The 24,314-nt window shown below is 46.8% G+C and overlaps 1 protein-coding gene across 1 annotated transcript; it reads left to right on the plus strand.

The window, feature by feature from the left end:
• Nucleotides 1-5,267: 5,267 nt before the first annotated feature.
• On the plus strand, nucleotides 5,268-24,292 carry inf2 (inverted formin 2). The gene is made up of 4 exons (XM_078563338.1): nucleotides 5,268-5,670; nucleotides 8,787-8,914; nucleotides 20,520-20,664; nucleotides 24,255-24,292. Exons 1-4 carry the CDS (start codon nucleotides 5,268-5,270, stop codon nucleotides 24,290-24,292), a joined length of 714 nt encoding a protein of 237 aa, XP_078419464.1.
• Nucleotides 24,293-24,314: the final 22 nt, after the last annotated feature.

A 24,314-nucleotide genomic window follows, 5' to 3' on the forward strand; every position in this document is an offset into this window, starting at 1 on the left:
TTGTTGCGACTCCGAGGCTCCAGATGACTCCGCTAACTGGGTAGGCCTGTGGGCAGTGGCCCCTCCCCCCACACAAAAGCCTACAAAAACAAGCAGAAGGGCAGGAAATGCCACAGCGGCAGCCATTTTGAGATGCTTATGCTGCGGTACAAAGAAACAACACAGACACCAAGACTGTCCAGCACGGAGTGCAGGATGCTTCCAAGCATGAGAAGACTGGACACTTCAAGTGTTTCTGCAAGTCTAACAACTTTAGTAAAAGAAGAAGGTGAGAGAATATTCATGAAACACACTCTATCCAAGAAATTGGAAATCAAGACAATGGCAAAATTACAGTTTCTAGGGGAAGTAAATGGTCTTAAAACAATTGGTCAGCTACAGTGCAAGTTAAAGGCTTAGATACCACCTTTAAAATTGATACTGGAGCTGGTGTTAACATGCCAGCTGCTGATCTAGACCGGCTTCAGCCAATACCCTTTCATCCATCAGACAGCAAATTGAAGGTCCAGGTGGCACAAACCTGCCAATTCGTTACAAGGGGAAGCAGATCATTGATTCTCCCAATGTTGTTCACAATTAACACACATCCTTATTGAGTGGAGTTGTCGGCGTACTCCTGGGAATTCTGGAAAAACCAGGTGATGACCAGCATTTGAACAACTGGATGCCTTTCATGAAACAATCTTTGCAGTTTTATGCAGAACCAGTGGAACTTCAGCAGCTGAGGAAGTTTATTCAAACATCGGTGAGTGTCTTTCCATCACAGAGACCCCATCCACTGGGCCCCGGGCAGATATTGACCCTGTAGATCTCTCAGTTCTTTGCAAAGTTAGGCCAAAGGTGGCGGATACAGAAGGCAGACAGTGGCCATCCGCATGAAGACCTTTTGGACCTGAGTTGGCTCTTTCCTGAAGAAAGTGATGAGGAAGAGGCCATTGCTGAGTGATCCACTGGAGGATGAAGTCCTAGAGGTTGGTCCATCATTCCAATTGACAGACACTGATGAAGTCTCTGTTGGTTTTTTTGAGGAGTCAGCTGTTTCTTGTGGCTGAGCAGCATTCAGATCTTTAATCCATTGAATCTACCAATGCAATACCTCGCCTATCGTTAGTTGACCATGAAGAGTCTTCCAGGAAGAACGACTTGCTTGATTTCAGGCTCGAGTCCATAAAGGATCACATTGCCAAAGAGTTGGTAGCATCTATTTCCAGGGATTTACAGCAAATTTGTCTTCTCATCATCTTAGAGACTCATCCCATTGTAGAAAATGGTGCTGTCTTATCTTCATTGCCCTAAAAAATTCTTCCTATTGCCCACAGTGGAGCAGCCACAGACATAGAACAGTGTGGCAATGTTACCACTGCCTACAGAAAGTGAACATTCTTTCTGAAATACAATCGGGAAATGATCTCTCCTTCATTTCCTGAAAAGCCTACAGGAACTTTGTTGTTTTCCTGCTCGTCATCCAACTTTGATAGAATCTCAGATCTTCAATTCCTTTTTCATCCTTGATGCAGCAGTGAATGATACAGCTGTGAGAGTCTTCATTGGAATTGTCTTCTCAGGTCTTTCCCCAATGTGCTGTGAGGGAACAGAAGATTCCTCAGAGAGTCCTAATTTCTTCTCTTCTGTTTCAAGAGAGTCCAAAGGTTGATGGCCTTCAATCTTCTCTCTTGCTTCAGTCTTTCATTGCAAATGATCCCTTGTACTTACAGTTCAACAGTCCTGAAGTCTACAGTCTGATCACCAGCAATACTGCAAAGCTGTTGTACCAGTTCACTGATGATGATGTCCTCCAAGGAAAAGAAGATTCCCGCAAGTCTCCAAGATGTCTCCCCTAACGGCCGAGAATACTGTGGGAGACTGAATCCCTCGTAACACTGACTTGGGGAAGGGGAAGAGTAGGAATAGGAGTTGGGTAGAATCTGTAACAGTGGGAAGAATTTTGCCGTCAGCGAGCAGGGGGTGGGGCCCGCTCGCTGGCGCGTTAAATGACGCAGGATGAAGCCGGGCGGAACCCCCAACGTCATCCCGGCCCATTTAAATTTTCAGGAAGGTGGGATCGCAGCAAAATCAGCTGTGCGCCCGCCGACCTGTCAGTAGCCAATTGATGCCATTGACAAGATCATTAAAACAATTAAAGGACCTGCACGTCCAACCTTAAGGTTGGTGGGCAGGCCAGGAGCCCCGGCAGCAAATAGAGAAAACATGAAACCTCATCCAGTGGCGGGATGAGGTTTCATGCAGGGTTTTAAACATTTTAGTAAAGTTAGTATGTAAATTATGAACATGTCCCATCTCATGTGACATTGTCATATGAGGGGGACATGTTACGGAACTTTTTTTCTATTTTTAACATTTTTCAGAGTGTAAGCGATCTCCCTGAGGCAGCACTTGACCTCAGGGTGATGTGCACTTTTTCGTGTGCATGCACGAAAGATCGCACTCTCGCTTTTGGGGAGTCCCCCCCCGCCCGCACAGCAAGCGCATAGCGCTTCCCGCCGGACGTCACGCTGGGCGGGCCTTAATTGGCCCGTCCACGTAAAATGGCGGTGGGGCCCACTTCTCTGACGGGGGTCGGCTCCCCGCCCGCTGGAGATTGGGTTGGGCCCACCCGCCCAACAGGCAGAAAATTCTGCCCAGTAAAAGGGAGTTGCAGAAATACAATGTAAATAGTTAAAACATAGTTCCATATTGTTGTTAAGAAGTTGATAGAATACTTGGGGGGATGCGTAGTGTAATAGATTAATAGAATGGATACGCTAATGAGTTAATGTAGATGGTGATGTATCACTGACAGCAGCAATCATGTGCTAGACTCGCGAGCGAGAGAGAGAAAGAAAGGGAGAATGGAACACACTGTACTTGGGAGAAACATGCCTACTCTGTAACCTGTTTGTATATCATGGTAATAAACCAGATTAAAGCAAGTTACATAGTAAGACTACAGTCTGTCTAGGGAAGATAGATCACACAGACCCATAACCAAGAACCACACCAAAAGTCCACAGAACATGGGGGCAGTACAAAGTACATGGCTCATTTGAAAGGGTGCTAAGCTATGATTTTCACCTGGCAGGAGGAATGGAGCGGGATGGTGGTTGTGGTGTGTGGGAAGTGAGAATGTTACCACTGCCTATAGAAAGTGAACATTCTTTCTGATGTACAGCAATAGACAATTTCAACTTTCTGGGTGCTGGAAAAGCACTTCTGCTCCTTCTGATCCAACAAAATTCCCACCTAAAATTTCCCAGGTTGTTTTTAAAATGGCCTCCGTTGGTTAGGCCGTTCAATGCATGATGCAACTGGGCCTAGTGTGCACAGTGCACAATCTTGCCATTTGTACATAAGAATTACAATCAGTGTCCTACAACCAACAATTTGGGACAAGCCTTGGGGTGGGGTCTTTGCTCTTTACACATGTATTTTCAGCACATCAACTATTTTTCCCCCAGTGTGTCTTTGCGAAATGAAATATTCCTCACATATAACTCTATTCCTAAGGACTTTATATATATTCTCCCTAATGCAGCCAGCCATATCAATCTCAAATAACCCATCCAACTGGACTGAATCACTTAATCAATTTAAAAACCTTTTCTCCAAGCCCCAATTCCTTGAACCTATTTTGATAACTAAGCTTTAAGACAGTGCGTGTGCTTGGCCATCCTTTTCCTTCTACTGGACCTCAAAATTCTTCACCATACCCGAGAATCACAGCTAAACCGTATACCCAAATGTAACTGTACCCCAAAGTCATATATAGCTGAAATATAATGCTCTTATTTTATCAAGTTTTCTAGCAACACAATCTAAAACTCTATTTGCAAATACCCCCTCTTCCCTCTGCCATGCTAAGTTGAAACTTCCAGGGCTGAATTTTGCTGTCGGTGAGCAGGGGGCGGGGCCCGCTTGCCGACACGTAAAATGATGCAGGATGATGTCGGGCGGAACCCCCGACGTCACCACGCCCCATTTAAATTTTCAGGAAGGTGGGGGCGCAGCAAAATCAGCTGCGTGCCCACCGATCTGTCAATGGCCAACATTTAAAGGACCTGCCCGTCCAAACTTAAGGTTGGTGGGCAGGCCAGGAGCCCCGGCGGCAAATAGAGAAAACATGAAACCTCATCCACCGCTGGATGAGATTTCATGTAGGGCTTTAAAAAGTTTAATAAAGTTATTATGTAAATTATGAAAATGTCCCACCTCATGTGACATTGTCACATGAGGGGGACATGTTAGGGAATTTTTTTTTTTCTATTTTTCAAAGTGTAAGTGATCTCCCTGAGGCAGGACTTAGCCTCAGGGAGATGTGCGCTCTTTCGTGCACATGCGTGAAAGAGCGCACTCTCGCTTTTGGAGAATCCCCCTCCGCCCGCACAGGAAGTGCATAATTGGCCCGCCCACATAAAATGGCGGCGGGGCCCACTTCTCCACCAGGGATCAGCTCCCCACCCGCCAGAGATTGGGTCAGGCACGCCCGCCCGACAGGCAGAAAATTCTGCCCCTTTTTTCTTAAATTTTCAAAAGTCCCACCTGTTCTGTTCCCTTTCTTTCAAACAGTAAACAAACTCGCAGAAGCAGGTTGTTAACACAAAACACATTCTACGTCTTCACAGCAGTAGCTACTTTGTCTTCCTCTCTCTCTGTGTCTCAAACAGCATCTGTCCCTTTTCTGAGAGTTACTGTGTGAAGTTGTGAAAATTGTCACTTGATATTTCAATGCATTTTTGTTTGAGTTTCTCCGCCATGGCAATCAGATTACACAGGCATGGGATGCTTTCAGAGTTGTCAATTTTACCTTATGTTTAAGGAGAGGTTTTAAAACATAACCATCTTGTAAAGTCCAGCATTCGTATATATTGAGTTTCCCAAACTTAAATATATAACACTGCTTTTATCCACATTGATGGGGAGGGAATCAGCCACACACACATCCAGCACCTAACCTTGCCAATTGGACTCAACCAATTGACTTGGTGTAAATTCCAACATTTTTGTACATTTTTTTTTCATTCTAAACCTATGAATAGTTCCACTAAAGCCTTCAATCAAAGCCTTAATGAAGATGGTAAACAGTAATTTTCCCAATTTGCAGTCCTCTTGTCCTGGCCACATACAGATTCATTGGTAACACCCTCTACCTACGAGATCACAGCCAGTTCCTCATCCAGCATAATATCCAATCACGAGTCACATAAATGTAATGTATTGTTATATTGCAATACATTAATAATTATAGGTTTTATTTGTTTTCACAGAAAACTATGGCCAGTAAAAAAGATGCACAGCAGAGATGGATTTTGCTGAAGGAAGCACATCTTAAAGGGAAGAGAAAAGCAATTATAAATAATCCAGGAGATGACATAGAATATGGCGATCCTAAAATCTGCATCCTCTTGCTGCAGGACCCTACTCTTCGAAACTACTATGACCTAAAAAAGTACCTGATAAGTAGTAGTAACATGTGGATGGTAACGTTTCTGGAGCTCAGTGGCCTCAACCTGATGCTGGAAGCCTTAGAGAGCTTATCAAGCAGAGGGGTGCCTAAGATTTATGATGCCCTTCTACAACTCACTTGTGTTAACTGTGTAAGAGCTGTGATGAATTCCCAAAATGGAATTGAGCATATAGTGAATGATGAAAACCAGATTAGAAAACTCCTACAAGGTACGGATAGTGCATTCAATTTAGGATACGTTTCATTATACTGCAATCCCAGTGTGGTGCCTTTCTCAACAGAAATGCAGATTGGAGAATCAAATGCAAAGTTCAGGCTGTCCAATTACAGCGCTGCCAATTTTTAGATTGAATGCATTCAGCCACTATTAAATCATGGAGGTGTGGTGCTGATGTGTTACAGGTCACTCAGGGAGTCTGAGTTGTGTGGCAGCATGCATATTGCAGCCTGGAGCTATGGATAGCGATGGTAGAGGCTCAAACATTCTTTCCATTATATGACTGACCAGGACTCTGTCCCACCCTTACCACCTATCATTTGTGTGTGTTGGAGGATTTGCAGGCTAATACTCAACCTGTTTGGCTGCATTTTGCATGCACCTTCCTTAGCCATGAAGTCCTGGGGTGGGACTTGAACCCAGAGCTTCTGGCTCAGAGGCAGGGATGCTACCCACCACACCCACAAGGCATCCTCCATGGATGTGTAGAAATGTATAAATATTCTGGAATTTGCTAGATTACCTGTAGGGATCAGGGGCTGGTTGCACAATTTTCCCTCAGTTGGGGTGGATTATGCACAATGGACCAGATTTTGCAGTAGGAATAATGGTGAAGTGAACAGCACACACCACTATGAAAGAATAGATCACAGCAACTTCCATCACATGTGCTGTTAAACAGAAATCAGGATACTGCTGTCCAATTCGCCCCGCTCCTCCACAAGTGCCATTACACCAGTATCTCGCTGATAAAATCAGCACTCAAATAACATGAAGTGCGTAAAGCTATGGTATTACCCACTAGATACCTACTAAACAAGCCAGAACAAGTTAAGACTGTAAATGAATTCAAACACAAATGAATTTTTAAGGATGGATAAAAACAAGAAGTGCTGGAAAACCTCAGCAGGTCTTGGAACAACTAAAGAGAGAGAAACAGGGTTAGTGTTTTGAGTTGAATGACTCTTTTTCGGATCCGAAGAAGTGATCTTGGTCACGTCCATCCACACCTATTTGGTTTGAGAGATTCTTTTCCTCCGATCCTTGGAAGAACTCACCCCACTGCAGCCCCTCAGATCCCACAGCAGAATCTCCAGGTAAGAATTAGAGACCCAGGGAGCAGCCTTCCCAGGTTTCCTCTTCATTTCTCTGGTTATTGCAGCCTCAAAAATCCAAGGGCTGGTGAGCCATTTTAACCCATATTCTGGTCCCTTTCTTTAGAGATGCTTCCTTCGACAGAATGGACGGGCAGAATCCTCCCAGATTTGCACAAAGTGCAGTGGCTGGCAGGAAAAAAGTTGTTTTACCCGCCGGCCGCAGTGGTGGGTTTTTGCTATATCATCCCAGTCCCGCCTCTTTAACTATGCAGCCACAGGAAACACGCCGTCTCGCTGGTGGGCGGCCTCCAATTTGCCTGCCACGCCTTTACCTCGCCGCTTCCTCACGCAGGGCGCCATATTTAAACTGCAGCCGCGCGCACACTTCTCAATGTTTGCAGCCTAGGACTGCTCTAGTGAAGACATGGCCCCAAAAGCCAAGAAGGATGCAGCTCCCCGATTCAGTGATGCATCCCTGGGATGCCTTCTGGACACCATGGAGACCCGCCGTGATGTCCCCTACCCCTGTTCTGACCGTAGGAGGCCCATCAGTCTCACCACTCCGGCTTGGGAGTTGGTAGCAGAGGTGGTCAGTGCCAGCACTGCACACAAGAGGTCGGTCATCCAGTGCAGAAAACAGATGAACGATCTCATCTGTGCCGCCAGGGTAAGGCAACCATCTCATCACTCTAAACTCACACACTCACAAGACCATCACATATCCCCTGGCATCTCACTCACTGCCAGCTCAAGGGACATCACCACTCACTCACTCACACACACCCTCATATGTCCATCAGGTCTCATCTCCTCTGGAGACTGCCTCCTCAGCCCTCACCATCTTGAGGCCACTTGCACAGATCAACATGTGCCCCTACACACACCCTGGGATACACCACGGTCCCCAGTACAGCCCTCACCCTGTAGGCTCTTCCCTTGTCTGATGCCACTTCTCCCCTTCCCCAAGCAAGACCTTGCCCTGCAGCCATTGAAAAGCCACCCAATATGGCTGATTTGGTAGGTAGAGACCTACCCATGAGCCCCTCTAAAGGTGATGTTTTGCTGCCTGTGAAACCTGGCGCTGATGACTACAAGTGATGCCCAAAGCAAGGTAGGCAAACAAACCTCAAAGTCCCATGTGAAGTGCAGCTCATCGGGTGCACATCGGGTGGGGGGATGATTCCAGCAAGCAGGGCTTATAATGAGTTGCTAAAGTATTGAAATTAGGTTCCTGACATGCGGCAGTGGGAAATGCAGTCCGCCATTAACGGATGGAGCACATGATCACAAACTGGCTTCACAACGGCATGAAACCGATTTTTGGCCTTCTCGCCATATTGTACCCCCCACTCGCCATGACGCCTGATGCCAACGGGGCTGGCAAATTCTGCCCACATCCCAACCACACTCCCTGTTTAGCCTGGGAATCTGGAGGTGGGATGCTAATGCCATGGCATTAGAATTAGCTAAAGAGGCATTGGTTAAAGAGGCGCCATAAAACCTAATCCAGCTGCCTAAAGGTTCCTGACCTGCAAATGACCCCACTGTTTGGTCAGGGACTAAGTTGCGAACTTCCATCCTAAGTTTCTGTTCAAAAGCCCACTGGAAGTCTGTGGACATGTGCAAGTGCTATTCAATCACCATTGACTGAAAAATCCAGGATTGCCTGTGTAGTGGTTTTGATAGGACAAGTGGCCTTTTTGTAATCCATACTTTCTCATGTCCCTGATTATGATTTGAAGACACTTACCTGTACAGAAATTCATTTAAAAAAAAGTTCAAATACAGTATTGTGTTTGGCATGCATGCATAGAGGTTAACAACACAAGCTTAAACTCATAATGTGCCATGTGCAGAATTTACTTGACAATGTTTTTTAAACAGAAGAATATAACATATTGATTTCTGGTAAAACTGCAGTATTATTTATCTGATATTTCAATCTTTTCAAATAAGTGCAATAAGTAGAAATTCTGACACTTACCATTCAACAAATTCTGCTTACTTACAGCTCTGAACTCATCTGTGACCTTGGTGAAGAAACTAGTGTTTGACTTGCTGGCAGCACTTTGCATGTACTCAACAGAAGGGTGTAATCAGGTTTTACATGCACTGCGACACTTCAAGGCAAGTATGTTTGTTTTGAAATTACCACAGGAAACATAACATCGGCTGTTCATTCAAAGAACAGAGGAGATTTTCAGAGGTCAGTAAAATAAATGAAAGGAAAATTAGACTCTGACGCATGAGGTTTTCTAATATCTGCTGTGCCAAACAATCAAGCAAATATTACCCTTACATGTAGAAAGCTGCCAGCTGCACTTACTATTCAGCACATTGTGCCAGGATGTTTGAGAAACAACCTTGTGACACCAAATCCAGTAAGGTAAATTGCTATATCGATGTAGATTCCTAGATTAGGTATAGATTCCTAAAATATCCAGTGTTTGCCTGTGCAAATACCTGTATCAGTTTTTTTAGTGGTATTGGCTATTGTGGGGTACTTGGAATGGCAAATGCATTGTAAAATAAAGGGCAGAATCATCCCAGATTAGCACTAAGTGTGGTAGCGGGCGGGAAAAACGATGCTTTACCTGCCTGCCGCAATGGCGACTTTTCGCTCTGTATCATCCCAAACCCGCCGCATTAATTATGCATCACTGGGATACACGCCATTTAGATGGTGGGTGGGCTCTGATTCGCCTGCCACACCATCACCTCGCCGCTTCAACATGCCAGGCACCAAATTTAAAGTACAGCCGTGCTCAGTGCTTCCAGCCCAGGACTGCAGCAAAGAAGACATGGCCCCAAAAGGCAAGAAAACTGCAGCCCTTGAGCGCCTTTTGGAGCCCTGGAGACCCGCTGTGATGTCCTCTACCCCCGCTCTGGCTGCAAGAGGGGCAGCTACATTACCACTCCAGCTTGGTAGGCAGTGGTGATCAAATTATGGCAACGATCTCATCACTTTAAACTCACACACTCAAGCCCATCACACATTCAGTGGCATCTCACTCATTGCCAGCTCAAGGAACATCATCACCCATTGTCACACACACACCCTCACATGTCCATTTGGCCTCATCTCCTCTGAAGACTGCCTCCTCAGCCCCAACATGTGCCCCCACATACACCCTCGGTTACCCCCTTCCCCAGTACAGTCCTCATCCTGCAGCCTCTTCCCTTGCCTGAGGCCACTTCTCCCACTTCACCAAGCAAGTCCTAGCCCTGCAGCCATTGAAAAGCCACCCAATATGGCTGATCTGGCAGGTAGAAACCTGCCGCAAGTCCCCCTAAAAGTAATGTGGCGCTGTCTGAGAAGCCTGGTGCTGATGACTGCGAGTGCTGACCGAAGCAAGGTAGGCAAACAAACCTTGAAGTCCCAAGCAAAGTGCAGCCCGCCAGGTGTACACCTTATATATGCTGTTGTGAAACATGTCAGCGTGTTTTCCCGCCAAAATGGGCGGACAATGCAACAGAGGGACTGAGTCTGGCGGACTGGCCTTATAATGATATGCTGATGCATTACAAAGTGGTTCATGATACCCAATGGCTGGGAAGCAGTCCGCCAATGACGGGCTGAGCGGACGATCGCAAACTGGTTTCACAACGTCGTGAAACCAATTTTTGGCCTTCTCGCCATATTGTCCGCTCACACCCCAAAACATTCCCAAAGCCAGCGGGCACGCAAAATCCCAGCCAAAGTTATTTTTTTCTCAAAGGGCAACCTCTGACTTCTTGATGATAAAAAGAACCAGTCGAGTTTAACATGGGGTTCGAGATTTCAAACTGTTTTCAACATAATTCCAGTGTATAATCAGAGCAAGTAACTTGTTGGGCAGCAAAATTGGACAGAAGCCATTCATGATGGATTGCCACCTAATAAACCAGATTACTTCTCTTTTTTAAGTTGATCTCACAATATGGCGGTTAAGTGCCAAGTTAGCTCATTTATACTTACTATCAAGAGGGTCAATGTACTGCAGCTCTGAGTTTCCTGCTTTTACACTGGCATTTGGGGAAAGTTAGAATGAGAATTATAAAATGTAATTTTTGCCAGACGCAGTTGAGGCAGGAGGAAGTGAGCCTGGTTAATAAAGCATGTGGGAACCTGAACTTTATAAATAGGGGTATAGAGTCCAAAAAGCAAGGAAGTTTTGATAAACCTGTATAAAACATTGGTCCCACATCAACTGGAGTATGGTGTCCAGTTCTGGGCATCACACTTTAAGAAGGATGTGAAAGCATTAGCAAGGGTGCAGAAAAGATTCCCGAGAATGGTTCTAGGGATAAGAGATTTTAGTTACGAGGATAAATTGGAGAAGCTGAGGCTGTTCTCCTTGGAGAGTAGCAGACTGAGAGGAGATTTGATAGAGGTATTGAAAATTAGGAGGAGTCTGGGCAAAGTAGATAGGAAGAAATTGTTCCAATTGGTGGAAAGATTGAGAAGCAGAGGACACCTATTTAAGTTGCTTGGCAAAAGAAGCAATGACGACATAAAGAAAACTTTTTCACACAGTGAGTGGTTAGAGTCTGTAATATGCTGCCCTTGAATGTGTTGGAGGCAGATGGAATCCTGGCTTTCATAAGGGAATTGGATAATTATCTGAACAGCAAAATTTTTCAGGAGCACAGGAAGAAGGTGGGGAAGTGACACTAGAAATTGTTCATGCTGACAGCTGGCACAGACAGAGGCTGAATGGCCTCTCTGTGTGCCATAACCATTCTACAATTCACTGATTCTATGAAAAGTGTACAGAGTTTCAACAGCAATTTCTGCAGCTGGATACCAATTTTTGTAGCACTTTTTTGCCATTCTCCAAACACAGACTCGACCCTGAGTGTATGAGATCGCTGGAAGCTTTTCAGCCTCCCCAACCCCCACCCACAATGATGGCCTCTAAGGATCACATGTGATATTCCCTATGGGCAAATGCCTTTCCATCATCATGGAGGGACAGCGTAGGGTGAAGCAAAGGAAAGTTAGACAACATTTAAGGAGGATGAACCCTACCAAATATTTCCTATAGTAGGTAGTGCCAGTCGCATGAGGACCTTAGCTAAGAGATGTGCATAAGCACATCATCAAAGAGGCAATAGGGGAGTCCGACCACCAACCGTAAGAGGTACTACAGTCACAGCCATGTATCTGCACTGTCCTCTGTATAGTTATGAAGGTGATAACCACACTCAATTTTGTGGTTATTTCATACAGTCATTGAGGATCCATGCAATTTGTCAACTGACTGATGTGGTTTACAAGAGAGCTGGGGAATTCATCACAACTTGGCATCACAGAAAGACACGTGCTATCCAACTTTGTGGATTTACTGACTTTCACAAGGTCTGGGATACAATGGATTGTTTCTTGAGTTCCTACAATAAAAGCTTTCAACTTTCGCAACAGGATGGGCTTCCACTCTCTGAATGGGAGTCTGGTTAAATGGCCAAAGGAATTCAGCCCTTGTGACTACAGGGTTGTCAACATCAGTAAAACATTTGACCTATCTCACATCAAAAAGAGAGAGACAGAATATGGATGGTAAATAGTCCTGCTGAGTTTTTCCAGGATTTTCTGTTTTTATTGTGGATGGCAAATACATAGGCCAGAATTTTGACGTCGGTGTGCGGGGGCGGGCCTGACACACCGACGGGTAAAATGATGTGCAGTGACATCAGGCGTGCGTCCCAACGTCACCGCGCCCCATTGCGATATTTTGGTGGGCAGGCGCGCTATGAGCTCAAATGCACGCCCGCCATTAACTAACAGGCCATTTAAGGCCCTTGAGGCATTAAAAGACGGCGATTTTTCGGCACCCGTGCGATCTTCAGAGCATCGTACAGGCCAAGCAGGCGGGCTGGTAGGCCACATTTTTAAAAACCTCATCCACAGGCAGGATAAGAAGGGTGAGTGGGCTCATGAGTGATATTTGGTAGACATTTAATGTTTAAACTTACTGCTACTTGCCTGTGTGAACAGGAGAACTTCAAATCTCTTCACAGCTGCTTGTACAGGAATAACAGGCTTCAGGTCAGGACTCTGGAGTAAACATCATTCTTGGGACCTTGCTGGTTTCAGGAAGCCTTCCCTTACCCTGGGAATGGGAGTTGTGCTCTTCACTGAAGGCACTTCTTCTGAGGAGGAAGGGAGGGCCAGAAGTGGGGGAGACCAGGAGTCCATATTCAGCCTCCAGAGGAGCCATCTTTGGGAGGACAGGCGCAGGCACAAGGGGCGCAGGGCCAACAGGAAGTCCAAGGCGGAAGGGGCTACAGAAGACGCCACTATCCTGCTGCCAGGGTTTACAGGCGGCGATGCAGCTACCTCAATATGTCTGACGTGCAGTGCCGAAGGAGGCTTCATCTCTCAAGGGAAACAGTGACCTCCATCTGTCAGATGATAGGTCCTGAGATCATTGCCAACTGTGTGGGTGGACACCCCATGCCAGTGGCATTGAAGGTCACGGCTGCCCTCAGCTTCTATGCCTCTGGCTCTTTTCAGGGGTTGGTGGATTATCTTTGCGGAGTCTCCCAGTCAGCTGTCCACAGTTGTGTCAAGCAGATGACAAACACTCTGTTCAGACGTGCATTGACTTTCATTCACTACCGCTGGGACGATGCCAGTCAGACATAGCGAGCCAGAGGCTTTGCAGTGATTGCTGGCTTCCCTGGCATCCAAATGACTGCACACATGTGGCCATCAAGGCGCCAGCAGGTGAGCCCAGTGCCTTCGTCAACAGGAAGGGCTTCCACTCCATGAATGTGCAGATAGTGTGTGACCACAGGATGCAGATTCTACAAGTCTGTACAAGGTACCCAGGCAGCTCCCATGACACTTACATCCTTAGACACTCCCAGGTGCGTGGCTCTTCAGTGCTCCAGCCCGGCTGGATGGTTGGCTGCTGGGTGCTGCTATCCCCTCAGAAGGTGGCTCATGACGTCTCTCCGCCATCCAAGAACAGAGGCTGAGCAGCGGTACAATAGGAGCCATGCCTCCACAAGGGCTGTGGTGGAGAGAACCATCGGTCTTCTCAAGATGCACTTCCGATGCCTAGACCGTTCAGGGGGCGCAATCCAGTACCCCCCAGATCATGTGTCCCCAGATTGTGTATCACTGATGGTGGTTGCATGCTGCGCTCTCCACAATCTGGTGCTGGAAAGGGGGGACACAGTGGAGGAAGAAGATGTAGACACAGATGCTCTGGCTGCACGTCCAGATGAGTCTAGTAGTGAGTCCGAGGAAGATCCTGCACAGGAGAATGATGAGGGGATAGACGCTGACCCGGGCGACCTCCAGGGAGGCAGGGGCACCTGGGAGGCTTTAATCCAATGAACCTTTAGCTAGCCTACCACAGATGGACTTCCAACACATGCCAGGGCTGCAGGTTCCATACTCGATACCTGAGAGCAACATCTGCCTGGCTAGGAACATTAACTACGTGCCTTGTCAATAAAGCTCAATGACAAGCAAGTCACTCATAACATCATGAGTTCCCGTACACCTGCAGAAGTAAGGAAACACCCTGAGCCTTGTTCACAAATAAAGCATTTAATGAATTCACAAAACAAAACAGAAGAGAAACTTCATTCAAAGGTGTTGAGCTGCACACCAAATTATAATCAACTAATACCAGAAAACCACCAGTGAGAACCCGTGGTGTGCCTAAGGTGCCTTACACTTACTTTTTCAGGTGCTCCATCTAGGTGCTCCCCCGCCTCGCTGGCACCGGCATTGGAGACAGCCTGCTCACTCTGCTGTCCTGTTGGCCTTGATGACCTCGGCGGGCGTCCTCTGGCCCATGGAGCATGTGCTGGCCCCACCTGGGAGGGAGCGGCCAGTGGCACGGCTGGCATCTCCCCAGTCGCCGCAGCCTCATTGGATCCGACGGTCACTGGCAGAGGGGCGGAGGAGCTCCGCCCTGATCCAGAGCGCCCTGAGAGGAGCCCGAAGAGATGACAGGCAGATCGTGTGCCAACGTGAAGTTGCTTCGGAACTCCCAGCTCACCATTGATAGATGGGCACCAACTAGGATACTGTATGCCCAATCCATCTCCCACACTGACACTGACTAGCTGAAGTCATTGCCGCTGTGAGGGCTTGCTGGCCTGACCACATCCCCAGGAAGCCCTGATTGTTCTCCTGGAGGAGCCTCTCCATGAGAGTCGCCACTCTCTCCATGAAGGAAGCATGGCGCTCGGCCATGAGGGTCATTGCATTGCTGATGCTCCTCATGGACTCCTCCATCATGCCACGCATTCCCTCATGTATCTCCATCAGATCCTCCTGCAGACCCTGCTGGACTTCCAGTATCTGCTGCCTCAGGGACGACTCCAGAGGCCCATTGTCAGCCACCGACTGAGCATGTTCCTGCTCCCCAGCAATTGTCCGAGTGCCAGCGCCATGGGCACTCTCTGCCTCCGCCTGCACCTCAAGCAAGTGTGAAGTACCCTCACCGCTGTGCCCCAGGACACTAGCTGATGACCTAATCCCCACCGAGGTGCTAGTATCTGCGCTGGTGCCTGCCTGGCTGAGATGGTGTGACACTGGTGCTTGTAATTCGTCAGGGCCCTCAGATGTTAGTGGCGGTCCCTCTGCCTCCTCGTCCTGGCCCTGCTCCGGTGAGGCTGAAAGGAAGAACAAGGACATTTGATTAGTTGAAGTTGAGACACTGTCAATGTGCATGCCTGGTCCCGGGATCAGTACGCACTCCTCCTTCCATAATCAATGGGAAACCAATATTGGAAGCTTAAATCACTAAACAGTCAACAGTGGAACTGTTGCAAGGACAGACATTGTGACATCAGTGCATGGCACTCTTACCTCCCCCTGGCACCCCAGCCTCACTGTTACCGGTTGACCTGGGCGCATGGTGCCTCTCCAGCTTCCGAGCATCCTGCTTGTATCTGGTGAGAATCGCCAACTGTGCCTGGCCTCTGCCAGTCTGTATCCGCTCTGCGTTATTGTGTGCAGTTCTCTCCTGAAAAGGAGAGAGGAGCATTGATTAGTCCACTCCATACCTGGATTGCCATCACATCCCTGCCACCCCCAGCTGAGTGAAACATTGCAGGGCTCATGTGAATCGTGACCCTGGAGCAGCCATATACTCACTCCAAGCAGCCAGGACTGACCCTCTTGCCCAGATGCTGCCTCCATCACATTTGCCACCCACACTGTATGACCTTCCAAAGCAAGGAAGCACAACCACGTAGAACGCCAGGGGTAGAAGATGGATGGGTGCCCTGCCGCCTGGAAGTTCCCCTCCCAGTCAGTCAGCAACCTGACTTTGACGTGTTTAGAAGTTCCAGCACTGCGCCTAGGTACAGATCCTTGATGTCACCCCCAAAAACAGTACGGTGTAAGTCTACCACGTGCAGCGGGTACAGAACCCAGCTCAGCACTACCCTCTCAGGGTGAATTAGGCATGGGCAATAAATGCCACATGCCATGAATAATTCAATGCAGTAACTACGTTCAGAGTTGTGGTCGGGGGGGAGGTGAGGGGGAGGTGACAGGGGGCAAACCTAACTGCTGTGTTAATTGACCCATGCCAACACGGTACTCACCCCTCCCAATCGCAACAGCTTGTTGAAGCGCTTGCAGCACTGAACCCAGGTGCGTCTCACCACATCATGCGCGCTGACCCTTTCTGCCACCTCCTCCCAGGCACGTTTTGTCATGTGGGAGAGGTTCCTCCTCCCATCCCTCGGCATGAGGATTTCACGCTGTGCTGCCATCTCCTCGAGAAGGGTAGCAAGGCACTCGTCTGAGAATCGAGGGGCACAATGCCCCACCGACGTGCCCCCCTGTCTATCCTGCTCACCAGCAGCGCTCTCGGGAGCCCTTCTGGTTGCCATTGTTGCCAGCCTTTGGAAGGCTGCCTGCACAGCCTTTAAACAAGCCACCCGGTCGCCATTGGACCCAGCAGTCATTTCAGTCCCCCCGCCGCCCACCCCCTCCCACTGTCCTCGGGAGGCGCGAATCACGCTGGGCAGGCCCCCACCCACGCCCACTCCCAACCGGCCTGCCCGACAGACATAAAATTCTGCCCATGGACTATATTTATTTTTAAAAGTGAGGCATATCCAGATATGTTACATTTTTAACCCTAAATGCCACAGAGATATATCAGTCCTACATCCCTATCTGGTGAAGCTAATAATTTAGGAAAACAAAAATTGTCTGTTGTTCCTTGCGCTGTCCATTACTGAGGTGCTGTCACTTCTCTGGTAGTGGGGCAGGTGTGCCTGAAGACAGAAATTGTCATATCCATACTTGTTTAAGTTTGTCTAAAGTCTGTCACTGGACATTCAGGAAGCCACACAAATAGCAGAAAATCTAGACTGATGCAAAATTCAAATACTCTCAGTTAAGAGATTTAACACTTCTTTCTAGCACAGATTTAAAAATACAAACTGCTTGTAAAATGTGTTTTTCGCAAATAAATATGTTACAGATGGCAGAAAGACTACCACAGTGCTTGTATAATAAAGCAATCAAGAAATGAGGCACATGTAGAGCAGAGTTACAATTTCAGTACCTGGTTTATCAGAAGTTATGACTAATACTGAACATTTCTTTCCACCACAGTTTAATATTCTTGCCACTGATTGCCATTTGCAACGGGATAGTATCACAGGAAATATAAATTATGACAGTGTTCTGCTAAATAATTGTCACCATTATGCAAGACATCAATTCCAATGTATTTTGATGAGAACCAGGAAATACTCATTAAGCAAATCGGCTGCTTGGAGCATATGCTGCCTAAAATCGATACTTAATCAAAGCAGATCAACAGAAAATCCCACCTGGAAGTTCCCTTCAATCAGGGCCTGTTGTCTTGCTTATTGACAGATTAATATTAATAATTGTGATTAATACCTCTACAAATTAGATCAAGCTTTCTGCCACATTAGGTGGACCATTACAGTTAGCAGCTTCATTAGTCTGTCAGATTGAAAGCTCTTTAATTTTTTAGTCCTTTGATCTTGCAAACAGAAGTACATTTTAGATCATTTAATTTCCCTGTGCCAGGAAATCGGAGTCCTCCTTTGGCAGATTTCAGCTTGTAAAAAGTCAACATAGAATCTGAATATATGGTTGCTGAGTGACCTAAATAACCACAGCCTGAAATATCGCTATCATCTAATCCGTTCCTGACAGAAAATGGTTTCTTGGTTCCTTTTATCAGCTGCAGCTTTTTAGGCGCTGGGGCAGTACTTTCAGAATCAGCTTGCTGGATAACCTTTTGGCTCTGATCCATTTTTGTCATGCTCTCTTGAACTTTCTAACATTTTTTAATTGCCATCATTGTAAATTATTGTCATCCACAGCTTTATTTTACTTCCTTTTTTATCATCTCAAATACATTCTAATTTTGTTGCTCTAGCTCCTGTTCTACTGCATGTGCAATGGTCACTCTGCTGGAACCAAACTTTCCTGCCTCCCTAGGTTTCCCCACCATGTGAAAACTTGGTTTAACCTGACATTTCCATTATTAGTACTGTGCAAAGGCCTCATCAGTATCCCAATGAATCCCTATTCAATGAATTTTGAGCTTGACACAGTGCTGAGCTCTTCTTCAAACGTCTTTGTCTCCACACCTCCACTTCTTTAGCCAGGAGTATGCCCCCGTCCAGAGGATCCTTTCTCCCATCCTCAGAATTTTTGTTCCGTCTGGACCCCAACTCTGGCCTCTTACCATCCTAGATCTTTCCATTGGGAACTGCTGGTGTAGCACTGATTGTCCCAATTTTTCTACTTTGTTCACTCAGTGTAACCTAACTCCCTCTGAACTTGCAGTGGTCCATTCTCTCAGGCCCAACTCTAACATTGTCAATAAATCCAATGACAAGGGTGGTGTGTTGTTCTTTAGTAAACTGACTGCTATCTTTTTGTGGATACTGAAAGCCAACCCTCTGATACTGCCTCCTCCTTCCTCCTGGACCATGATCCCACCACCATACATCAAGCTATTGTTTCCAAGACTGTCACTGACCTCATCTCCTCTGGAGACCTTCCCTCTATGGCCACCAAGTTGATAGACCCACATCCCAACCCCGCACAACCTGCTTCTAGCTCCTTCCTTAGATCCGCGAATGTGACTGCTCTCCTAGACCCATCGTTTTAGCCTGTGCTAGCTCCACAGAACCCATTACATGCTATCTCAATTCTACCTTTCCCCCCTTGTCTCTTCCCACCCACATCTGCAACTTTTTCAATGCCCTTTCCACTTTAACAGTTTCCTGGCCTTATCAATCTCCTTTTCACCATGGACATCCAATTTTTCTACACCCCAGACCCTACAAGGTTGGCCGTAGGTCGCTCCATTCCTCCTTGAATGGAGGCTCAACCAGTCCCCATCCACCACCACCCTTCTCTGCCTGATTGAACTTGTCTTTACATTAAGCAGCATCCCCTTTAATTCTGATCACTTCCTCCATCTATAACATTTTGCTTTTGCATTATACATATTTTAATGGTCTCTCCTCTTTTGATCATAAATGTAGCCCAGAACTCCATCCTCCCCTCTTCATCATCTATATGCTGCCCCTTGCCAAGATCATTCAGAAACAGTGAGGCCAATTTTTAAATGTTTGCTGATGTCACCCAGTTTTAGCTCATTCAATTCTGAGCTTTTTGTTTTGCTCTCCCATTGCCTAATACAAGCTCTTGGATGAATTAAAATTCCTTCATTCTGAATCGTTCTTTTTAGTTTCCTTCAGCTGCCATATGTCTTTCACTTTAGTGCATCAGTCCCCCGAAATGCCATCTTGGACTAAGTCTGCTAGCTCAGAACCATAGCAGATTGTTTGATTGGGAGAGCTCCCCTGCATCAGGTTCATCATCAAAACTGTCTTTTTTCAACTTTGAAACATTGCCCCAATTCTCCCTCACAAGTGCAAGCCTCTAATTCATGTTTTTAAGTCTGTATGAGTTGACTTTTCTAATGCTCTTCGAGGCAGCCTCTAACCATCATAAATTACATTTCATTTAGAATGCTACTGTCTGTATCCCTACCCACTCAAGGCCCCACAGTTCTATCTGCCCAGTTCCTCCCAGCCTTCACTTGCTCTCTGTGCTCTCATGTATCAATTTTAAGATCCTTATCTTCAACTTCAAATGCCTCCACAGGCACAATACCTCAGTGATCTCCTTGAGCTTTTTGTCCCTTAATTTACACTTTGCTTCTCTGATACTAGCCTATTTCTTGTTCCCCACATGGTCACCATTTTAGTTGCCCTGCCCTCTCCCCTAGAATTCACTCAACCACTTCAACTTCCTGCTTTAAAAAGTCTTCTTCGGGCTTTTGCCTTGGTCCCATCCTATAATTCCATCTATTCGTTCTTCCCCCCGTCTGATGCCCTTTCTTTGTTCTCTGCCAACAGAGGCATTGTAAATTAAGGGTCTGGAGCTGTAATGCCAATATTACAATCTCAGATGAAATATGTCTGTTTTAGCCCTCAATAAATTAGTATAAAATCAAAAAATATTTCACAACATTCTTGGTTAACTTACAAAATTAATTATCTTTCACTACTAATAAGTTTCGATGCTAAAGTATTTCAGAGATGAGAAAGCATGTATTGCATTTCACACGTCCTATAGATAGCGATGATGATGATAGTATTGGACATGCAAGATTTAGAATTCTTATGCTTAAATTATCATAAATCTATTTTATTCCTAATTATATACAAATAAAAGAAACAGATTATTGTTAATTTTTTTTGACAGAATGCGGAGAAGAATCAATATGGATTTAATGTTATTATGCGTGAACTCCAAACAGATAATGTTCCTTATCTGGTAACATTACTTAGTGTAATCAATGCTATTATTCTGGGAACTGAAAACTTGCAAACACGGGCACGGCTCAGAAATGAATTCATTGGTAATATTTTCTTTGGATATTGTGTTGTTTGTCTTAATTTACCTGTTTACATAGTTTAAAGTAATATTTGTATTAAATGCAGATTGTTATGGTAACTTACTTTATTCATTCATGCAATACAAAAAAAAACTGCTCAGACAATGAATATAATGGGTGGAAGTTGATGTAGGCAATGGAGACTTGCTTGCCAGCTAGAGAGCCAGTGAAAGCCCTGAGCTGCCTACTTTTGGAAAGGCCCACAAAATTAATTGCCACTCAGGCACTTAACTGGGCAACTGTGGACATTCACCGGGATCAAGGACCCCAGAGGCAGAAGCCCGCCTGCCAAGAGCCTCCTGCCAATCAGAGGCTGGCAGCTCTTCATTGCTTGGCAGAGTTGTACCGTAGTGGGCGTAGTTTGATAGGTCTTATTGAGGTATTTATAAACTTAGGTAGTTCAACAATAGGTATTTCTTAACGACTAGGAACGTAAGTACAGTAAAGGTCCAAGCTAGGAGCTGTCTCCATGCTTGCTTCCACACACAGCTCTGTCCAACACTACACTGAACCCTAGGTGAAAATTATATAAATTTTGCTTTTGTCGTAATGGCCTGAGTACACTTCACCTTTTTTTGGTGCAGGGTACACCAGTATCAAATGATGGACGTGAGTGGCTCTAAACTTTATTGCACAGGCACTGAGTGGACTTTGGGTTCAAATGAAAGGGTCATTTCAGACATCCGGATGGATGCGGCAGCCCTGGCGTGAGGTGGACACAGATCTTTGCCAGCCTAGCTGAAGGAGTGTTGGATCAAGACCTCCCTGGTGTCCTGCCTCCCTGAAGGACACAGAGGTCTATCTCCACATCCTCAGCGTTCTCCTCATCATGCTCCTCTTCTAACTCATTACTGGATTCATCCTCTGTGGCCTGTGGAGCTGCCTCAAGATCCTCTTCCCAAGTGGGTCCCCCTTTGCCAGTGCCAGATTGTGGAGAGCGCAGCATGCAACTACTATCAGTGGCACCCGCTTTGTGGGGTATTGTAGTGTTCCTCCTGAATGATCCAGGCATCGGAAGCGCATCTTCAAAAGACTTATGGTCCTGTTTATCACCGCCCTGGTGGAGGCATGACTCCTATTATAACACTGCTCCGCCTCCGTTCTTGGGTGGCAGAGAGGCGCTATAAGCCACCTTTTCAACGGATAGCCCTTGTCACACTGCAGCCATCCTTCCCGTCGAGCTGGAGCACCTGGGAGTGTCTGAGGATATCAGCGTCATGGAAGCTGCCAGGGTACCTAGCACAGACTTGCAGAATCTGCGTCGTGTGGTCTCACACTATCTGGACATTCATCGAGTGGAATCCCTTCCTGTTGATGAAGGCACCCGGCTGACCCCCTGGCGCTTTGATGGCCACATGTGTGCAGTCAACGGCGCCTTGGATGCGGGGGAACCCAGCAATCGCTGCAAAACCTCTGGCTCACTCAGCCTGGCTGGCCTTGTCCGTACAGAAATAAATGTCATTACCCATCTGAACAGAGCTTCTGTCACCAGCTTGACGTAACTGTGGACAGCTGATTGGGACATTCCACAAAGATCCCCCACTGACCCCTGGAAAGAGGCGGAGGCATAGAAGTTGAGGGCCACTGTGACCTTGAGAGCCACTGGCATGGGGTGTCGACCCACACAGTTGGAACTGATCTCAGGCCCAATCATCTGACAAATGGAGGTCACTGTCTCCCTGGAGCGGCGGAGCCTCCTTCGGCATTGCACCTCAGGTATGTTGAGGTAGCTGCATCGCTGCCTGTAAACCCTGGCGGCAGGATAGTGGCACCTTCTGCAGCCCCTTCTACCTTGGACTACCTGCTGGCCCTGCGCCCCTTGTGCCTACGCCCCTCCTCCCACAGGTCACTCCCCTGGAAGCTGCATTGAGACACGTGGCCTCCTCTCCCTTCTGTCCCTCTCTTCCTCCTCACAGGAGGTGTCTCCAGCGGAGACCACAAACCCCATTGCCAGGGTTACAGAAGGCAGGCTGATACCTGGAAGGGGCAACATGGGTCAAAATTCTCTGGGGGGCCTTGGAGACACCAATGAGTCCTGAAATGAAGCCTGGAAATGCTAAGAATGAAGCTCAGAACAGAGGTGAAGCTGTCAAGTTCAAATAAGCAACCAGCAGCAAACTATCTCCTTGGGCTAAATCTTCGGCTTGTAGAGCGGGGGCGGGGCCCGCTCGCCGAGATGTAAAATGAAGCGGGGCGATGCGACGTCACCACGCATCATTTAGATTTTCAGTCAAACCATCAAAGGCCTGTTAAGGCCATTAATGAACTAATTAAACCTATTGAGAAAGCTCCCCGTCCAACCTTAAGGTTGGCAGGCAGGCCAAAAGCCCAGGCAGCCTTCGCATTTTTCATGGAACCTCATCCACGGGCGGGATGAGGTTTCATGAATGATTTAAAACTTTCAGAAAAATTTTTATTAAAATTAATGCACATGTCTCAGCTCATGTGACAGTTTCATATGAGGGGACGTGTCAGAAAAAATTTTCCAACACTTCATTACACTGTTTAAACTTAAAACTAATCTCCCTTAGACACCTCCCTGCCTCAGGGAGATTTCTGCACTCTTTCGTGTGCATGCACGAAAGACTACGCTCCCGACTCAGGGAACCCCCACCCCGGCTCGCACAAGGAGCGCACAGCACTCCCTGGCGCGCATCACACTGGGCGGGCCTTAATTGGCCCACCCACGTAAAATGGCGACACGGACCCAATCGGGGCCGCGCCTGTCCATGTCCGCCTCCGCACAACCGCCCCCGATGGGGGGAAAATTCTACCCCTAAATTCCTCACTACTCACAATGGCAATGCTGCTGACCCTTTTTATCCCGCCCTTGGATGAGGTTTTGCAGAAAGTGAGTTGCCCGCCTGCCCGTTTTGCGCATGAGATGAGCACGGAATTGCATGGGCAACTTAAAACCAGGATCAATTGGCTTTTTAATGCCCTTAAGTGGCCTTTTAATTTTTATTGGGCATGGTTCCAACACCCGCGCGCGCCCGCCAACCTGAAGATTGCTCACGTGTGGGATGACATCAGGGTGCTCGCCTGACGTCACTTTGTGCGATTTCACACCCGATCATGTCGGGTGCACGCCCGCCCGCGAGGTGTAAAATTCTGTCCAAAGGGTACTTCTACAAATCTATGCAGTTGGTGTGCATTCTCCAATAATAAAATGAATGGTCAAAAAATGATGAGAAGTGCACATCAAAATGTTGGAAATGGGACATTAACAAGGCATCGGCCGGTATTTTACAGCCACTTTGCATTGGGGAAGTGACCGTAAAATATGGTGAGCCACTCTAAACTCCATTGACTTCGACAGGACTGTAAAATCCCGCTGTCACAAAATTCCGCCTATCCTTTCTGCAGCACAAACTCAAAAAAATCACCACTGGAATATCCCAAATCTAAAAAATATGTTGTTTTGTGCAGATATCATACGAAGACATTGAAAAACAGTAATTGGCCAACTAAATTGGTTCTTGAGCACAAAAGATGCAAATGAGTTCTGATTGTGTTTCGAATCATTTTACAAGAATTATTCCTTTCTTTTGTAGGCCTTCACTTGCTGGATGTGCTGCCATTTCTGAAGTAAGGACTATTCCTATAACATTAAA

Source organism: Cetorhinus maximus, chromosome 18, assembly GCF_964194155.1.
Source record: "Cetorhinus maximus chromosome 18, sCetMax3.hap1.1, whole genome shotgun sequence".
Lineage (NCBI taxonomy): Eukaryota > Metazoa > Chordata > Chondrichthyes > Lamniformes > Cetorhinidae > Cetorhinus > Cetorhinus maximus.